The sequence below is a fragment of the Physcomitrium patens genome, chromosome 3, assembly GCF_059467195.1.
Source record: "Physcomitrium patens ecotype Gransden chromosome 3, ASM5946719v1, whole genome shotgun sequence".
Lineage (NCBI taxonomy): Eukaryota > Viridiplantae > Streptophyta > Bryopsida > Funariales > Funariaceae > Physcomitrium > Physcomitrium patens.
In genome coordinates this window covers 13,875,920-13,883,270 of record NC_143412.1, presented here as the reverse complement: position 1 = coordinate 13,883,270, position 7,351 = coordinate 13,875,920, and the positions used below count along the sequence as shown (strand labels likewise).

Genomic DNA, 7,351 nt, shown 5'->3' with positions numbered 1-7,351 from the left:
AAAACCCATATTTCTTTGTTAACAATTACGGATATTGTTTAAGGCGTTGTAGCCTTGAATGGTCGGATATTTCATGAGTTAGCGGTCCCTATTGCAAACCCACAAACAACACCCTTCGCTTCATTTCCCCACAAGGTCAGAGTGCGACAATTCCAAATAACCTTCTTCTATGCAAAGTGACCAATTCCATCCAATGGGGTTGGATTAGCAAATGGACATGGCCAATTCTGGACGCATTTGTCAACGTGAAGGGGAGAGGGAGGCCAGAATTCGGGTGGAATCTGTAGACCAGCCACGACCTGCACGGCTGTTCCAGGGTCTCGAGAGTAGAGGCGAGAGTTGGTTTCACTTAACAGCTAAGAGCTCTGGACTGACGATAACTCTTTCGCCTCGTCCGGCTGCTGTGTGGCAAGCCTCCTCCTCCTCCTCTGCGATCACAATGCACATGAACGTCTTCGTCCTCGTGCGCTGATGTTTACGAAGGCTTCCGATTGCCTTTCGTGACATGCAATATATCAATACTGGTGTGAAGTGGAGTGAATTGAAGTTGAGGGGTGAGTGTATTGCTTGAAGTCCCGTTTAGTGTATTAGTGGAGGGTTGGTCGGGATGGAGCTCTGTGGATCATTTTCCAGAGCGTGGATGCGGAGGAAGTACAGCCGCATTGAGGGAGGCAGTGGCTTCGTGGTGAAGCGGAAGAGGGTGAAGGTAGCGAACCTGGAGAAGGAAGTTGCGGGTCCAAGACGACAAGCACACAGGCACAACCTGCGTTGCTTCCGCCTCCGGTTCCTCCTGCACGGGCAGCTCCTCACTAGCTTGAAGGAGGCGTGCATGAGGTTAATGCACGGTGGAACTAAGTCCGCACCCCGAATCGCACCACCGCAAACCCCAGGGATTGCAGGGCTGTCCAAGCGGCGAACCTTGCGCTCGTCCTCCAATGAAGTCGTCGACGAAGTGTGGTTCAATCAAGCACTACGCCGCTCCATTGCTGAGGGACGAATTACCATTTGAGAATTCGACTTCCCTCTGTTGCTTGCATACTTCTGTGCGACACCGTTACAAGGACCAAAGGGGAGAGTTGGCTATGTCTTTCCACCTTAGTTCAGTCCACAACATACGTTGTAATTCTACCCTGTGCAGCTTCAATGCCAGTTATAGTAATATGCAGAGCTTCCAAGAATAGGTTAAAAATAGAAATCATCAGTCAACCGCCAGAAGTCTCCTTCACGACATTGTCCGTTGCTCTCAAACAACTTTCACTTGTGATCAAGCTAACACAACTTACACTTGCAACATAGCAGCTAATACTACTCTGTTCATTTCCAGGATTAGTGAAACCGTCAAGCATGGGAAAATTAAGATTCAACCCGTGCCTGCAAACATTTTCAGAAAGAATAACAGCTGCAGGAATCATGTGGAAGTGATACCGTCACACGACTCCAAGAATGCATACAAGAGCCCACTTAAAACTAGCTTGCTGTATCTGTTTCTGTTCCATCATCGTCTTTTTATTTGGTTTTCATTTCGGTCTTTGCCCTCCATCCCGTAAGTGCAAATCCCTCTGCGCTTCCTCGAAAGGAAGCGCAATAAAGACACTGCAAATTGTTACTTACAGGGGTCGAATGAGCATGAAGCTCATTCATCTTTGCAGCAATAGACACCTGGTGGCATGCTGCATGCACAATGCTCTAGCCCGTGACTCCCTGCACCGAAGTCCTTCGTTCGCGACCTACGGGTTCCGAACTCCAGACCATTCCTGTGAGGTCTGAGATTCAAGTGATTGTGCCTGACCGGTCTCGATTCATGATCGCGGTGAGAAACGTGCGGTTCGGGTGAGGGGCCATAACGCTCCGAAAAGTGCAACTTGTGTTGAAATTCCTTAAAATGGTTTACAGTCGAGGCTGTTCATTAATGCATTTTTGGCTCAATCTAATTACGGGTATTATCTTCTTTCTTTTTTGTTATCTTTTCACACAAAAATAAATGTTGCTTAAAATGGTGATGAAGAATATCCATGTTAATTTATGTTATTTGTATTTTTTGTTTCATACTTACTACATGTTCTATAGTGTAGTATGTCAATTGATTGTAATAAAATAAAAAGGAAGGTGCACTCTCTTTCAATAATCATGAGTGGTTTTGATGCAAGGTTGTTTTGGTTTGATATTATCAAAACATATATTTAGCTTGAGACATGACAATTTAAATATGGCACTACATGTGATGCAAAATAGGGGAAAATGACAAAATTTTACTAATACATGTCAGAAGTTGTGTATGCTTTCTTTTTCACTATTTATTTATTTATTAGTTTATTTTTTTTACTTTGTTAGCTCAATTAATAATGTTTCGAATTTGATTCTTATGTTAAGATAAAATATGGAAATTATGACAATGATAAGTTAACGAAAATATATATATATATATTTCTTGTTAACTTGATAAGATAAAATATAGCAAGAAACACGCTGAATTAATGAGTTGGATCAATTTAATGATTTTGTGGTTTGGAGGTGCAACTTTCAAAGTTTTATAATATTATTAGTTATTGATATAAAAAAATTACATACTTTTAGATTGGCAACCTTATTGGCTTTGGCTAACTACTTACAAGTTAAATAGTTGTATGTTTGTTATGTTTTTGAAAATATATATATATATATATATATATATATATATTTGTGATCTGATTTATTGAATTGCAATTCAAGGCACAAAGCATTAGATATCCTTAAAGATCCTATTAATTGAATAGCATAATTATAACTATTAATAAGAAAACAAACACATAAAAATAATAATATCAATACAAAAAATGGTGTATTGCTGATTTGCACAACAAATTCAACTTAATTTACATATGATCAATTGTACAAACTTGTACATATCAATATTGAAATCTAAAATGATTATAGACCAAATTGTACAATCAAATAATACAATGTATAAATTAAAAAGTATTAAAGAAAGAATATAGAATATGAGGTTATGAGAACTTCTTGACGATGCACACACATAAAACTAATGCTTAGAAAGAATGGAAAATATCATACATACCCTTGAAGTATGTTGAAATATCAAGAATATCCTTGTATTCTTGATAATAGCAAATCTACCCCTCACTTTTGTCATGATATCAAAACTACCCCTCAACCTCATAATCTATCACAATCTATCTTTTAAGTGCTGTAGCGAAGAAATCGACCGGCCTTCTTCCGCACTTTTTGGAACATAAAATTTTGTAAAAACCCTTGCTTCAGATTCTTGGTCAAACGAGCTGCTGGGCCTCCGAAGGGTTTGCATTCATCTCACTGTGGAACACAATGCGATACGTTAGGTGTTTGAGTCTCGACCCCTGGTCGCCATAACTCTCGTTTTCTTGAGCTCTTTGCAGAAGCAATGCAATGTTTGCAGTTTGCAATCTAGCCAAAAAAATTAACGTTCCTACGACGCTGCAAACTGGGGTGTAAATCGATATGTTGTACTTTGTCTTGTAAGTATATTACAATAAGCCACATTTTTATTTGAAGAATCCTCCCCGTTTGTTCCGTTGCCCACACCCTGCAATGTGGATATTAGTTGATGTTGGGCAAAAAATCAGTTCATCTAGACACTGAAACCGCAGGGACTCCAAATGCGTGAAATGATGCCCTCGCCTCGGCTCTGCATTACACAGAATGAGAATCTTCGGAAGCATGTTGCTGTAATTTACGCCCCTATCCTTGATTCGCAAGCTCAAGAATGTGTAGTATCTCCGAGGATGTGAATTGATCCTGCACTTTGATGGTAAATTTCTCCGCAGTTTGCAACTTCGCTTTCAAGCTGTGTGCTCTGCAATCTGGAATTGTGTCCGCCTGAGTCTGCCAAGGACGAGTACAGGCACAAATTGATTCATCTCCGTTGCTCAGATCCCTGTGTACTAGATCGTCCAAAGCGTATGGAATGGGTACAGGAACATGCAGATCAATCGCTCCTGATGCAGCCATGCTGTGAATTATCATTCCTCAATCCCATAAGGAGAGAATCCCTCCTTTGCTACAATCTTAGTTGTTTGCAGTTTGCAATCTGCATCCCAATCTGCTAAGGTACTTACCCGTTTATTGTCTTCACCCATGCAAAATCATCTGCACACTCTCTAGTATGTTCTGCAGCTGGTTCACTTTGAAATGAACATCCGTGACAAGTAGGACGTTGAGAACATGCAAAGAACCCAACTTCGCCTTAAAGAATGGTCTTCATTATGAAAACTTTGTTGGGAAAAACTACGTGTTGTTCGTGCCTGAATGAAAGATTGCTTTGATCTCTACATGTGGTGTAGACATAGTATCCCTCAAGTGGCAACCATCCTGCTGGTTTCTCTTGCCTTCCTTCCCTAGAATGGATTGATAAGGCATACTTTGAATTTCTTTCAAAGATATTCACCTCTTGGAAACAGATCCAAAACAAAATATTAACACTATCAAAACTCCCGCACAAATAAATGTAATCCATGGGCGATGGAGGCTACGAGATTAATCTAAGCAGCATCAAGTCGAGCAGCATCAACTTGATGTTACAACAAGTGAGAAGGCCGTTGTGTTTTAGAAAACCAGTGGCTTCTAAATTGAAAGAATTGTTTCGAATTAAAGAATTATGTTCATTGTTACGATTCTCTTAACGATTCTCTTTAGGTTAATGTATTCACAACATAGCTCTCTTGTATCCAAAGTAAGTATAGTAAGAGTTGTTCAAGCCCCAAGAAATCAATACTGCATTGGCTGGCACAATCTGCTGACACAAAAATGGTGGTTTTAGGGTTTAAAACTAGTATGTGCAACTGTCATCAGGCGAGCTTTGAATTCCATATAATACATACTTTAATTATGTTGAACTAAAACACTGGAGTCAAAGCAGCAAGAAGCTTAACTGAAAGGAATGGTTCAATAAGATTTTCTATTTGAACAGATCTATCCTGCATTCAAGTCCATTTCAACTTTTCAAAACCTAAGCCCAAGGACTAATCATTCAGAAAATCAAGTTGGCTGATCCATGATAAGCTTTCAATGAGATCCCAATCAGGCACAGGAGTTTGCTCTACTCTAAAATCAAAGGGAAATTTTATGGCAAATAATTCGTAGTTCTTAAAATCTTCAGACACTATTTATCCGTATAATCGCCTCCTCATCCTCTATCTAAGATCTAAATTGATAATCCTGGTGTGGTTGTGAGAGCACAAAGGATTCGACACTCATCTAGCCCAGAAAATCCGCAACTGGGCTATGTGGCGTAGTAACTCTTCCCTACCTTGGTTAGTTGCAGAACTTGTCATGACCCATGGAGGGATTTCATCGTACAACGGTTTCAGCCTGTCTAAGAAATCTTCGATGTTTTCTTGTGGTTTCCGCCCCCCATTCTTCTTTTTTTTCTTCCTGTCGCATTTTGTAAACACGATAGTAACTGGTATCTGTGAAACAAGAGATGCCAATCACAGATTCAGATTCAGATGCAAAACTTCCGTATTTGGACCTTAGTTGAATACGAAAAACAATCAATATCATCCCTGGAATTAAATCCAACTAGCTAACGACTTCAGCCATTGAAGGGCAGTTTCAATCACAAATCACCATACAGTGAGTACACGTAACGTCATTCAGTACCTTGTTACGACCAAGCCAGTCAACGCAGTCTAGATCGATTTGTTGAGGTTCAATGCTAGCATCAACAAGAAGCAGAACGCAAGCAAGCGTTTCTCGTTGCAAAAAATAATCCTTTGTGAACTCATTCCAATCAGTACGAACGGCAGTTGGAGCCTTGGCAAATCTGGCACAATCACAATCAAACTTATCAGGCTCCGATTTCCAGAATAAATCACCACTTCAAACATGTAGACAGAAAAGGATAACGAACTACAACTAGGCTCAACGTGCTGAGTTGTATTAGGTGCAGTTATGTGATCCAATCATTTTGCCTAGTAAATTAGAGAGTGATGAACCTTTACCCGTAACCAGGAAGATCAACCAGGTACCACTTCTTGTTAATAAGAAAGTGGTTTATGAGCTGCGTTTTACCTGCAAAATGTTTAAAAAGTTTGCTTAAGAATAATCGAAATGTTAATGAAAGTGAGATTCAGTAGCATGTACCCAAACGCCTTGCAACTAGCGGATACACGTTTAAAAATATGGGGACAACGACATCCGGGGTTTAACAAACGTATCTCCAAATTATGATCGGGAGGGAAATAGTTGTAATAAGCTTCACCACAATGACCATGAATTAATCCGAGATGAGAAAACTTCCATAGTATTGAGGCATCAGAAGCGAGAAAATGAAGTAATTCCGGTGATGTGGCTACCTTAGTGTACAGTGAAATAAGCACCCTTCTGTGATGCAATGGTGACTGGTTTTATCTTAACTATCTCAAGAAAATCCGAGAATGAAAAAACTATGTAAAAATCAAAATAAAATCAATTCTCATTGATGGTAGAGTGTACACGGACCACATTATATTGTAATACAAGGCATGGACAAAGAATTTACTTACCAGGTTTCTTGGATGTTTGTGCAAGCTCCTTGCGAAGAACCAGCGAATTAATAAGAGACGATTTGCCAACATTCGAACGCCCCACCAATGCAAATTCTGGATATCCTTCGCTTGGGCATTCTGATTCCTTGCTACTACTCTTAATAAATTCCGCTGACTTTACCAGCGCAAGCCGGCCAACATCTGCACCAGCAGTAAGGACTATATTCGAACCTGGCATTGGTTTCAAACCTTCATCGGCTTCGTCACCAGGTTCGGCGCTCTCGTCAGTCAACTGCACATTTGTGTTCACGACTCCGACTTCGGCCAGCGTTGCCCGCAAGCTCACCTCTCTCATAAACCTCCTGCTCGTGAACCCTTTTCCAAACTCGTCAAACCCAAAACCCCGCAGCGTATTCCCACGTTTCCATGTCCCCTCTACACACCTCGACTTCGGTTCTCCCAGTACCAACCCAGAAACTACAACAGCAGAAACCGCAGAGCTAGACGCATGTGAGTGGGATAAGGTTCGGGATGCATCTACGGACCCAGGAGTGGCGCAGCGACATCGAGGTAACAGTAGCAACGGATGATGTAGCGCCATTTGAAACGACCACACGCGTTTCCTATTAAACAAAATCCCCTCACAGACACAACAATCAACCCGGCAAAACTGTCTACTGCTATTGAGTTTTGGCAGTCACTTCCCTCGGCCAAATCAGCTTCGAATATGTTCAATTTCCTAGGACAATTCTTGCAATCCAGCTCAGGGGCTTGAACTCATGATCTGTCGAGCATGTGTGTAAATTCTACCAGCAAGAAAATTGTGTAGTTGACGAGAAGGTGACGACGAA

General features: G+C 40.9%; 1 protein-coding gene across 1 annotated transcript; it reads right to left on the bottom strand.

The window, feature by feature from the left end:
* Positions 1 to 4,899: 4,899 nt before the first annotated feature.
* LOC112280219 (uncharacterized) lies at positions 4,900 to 7,351 on the bottom strand. Its single transcript, XM_024515450.3, has 4 exons — positions 6,519 to 7,351; positions 5,976 to 6,045; positions 5,635 to 5,797; positions 4,900 to 5,441 (listed from the first exon to the last, which is right to left on the bottom strand). Exons 1-4 carry the CDS (start codon positions 7,099 to 7,101, stop codon positions 5,226 to 5,228), a joined length of 1,032 nt encoding a protein of 343 aa, XP_024371218.1. The 5' UTR covers positions 7,102 to 7,351; the 3' UTR covers positions 4,900 to 5,225.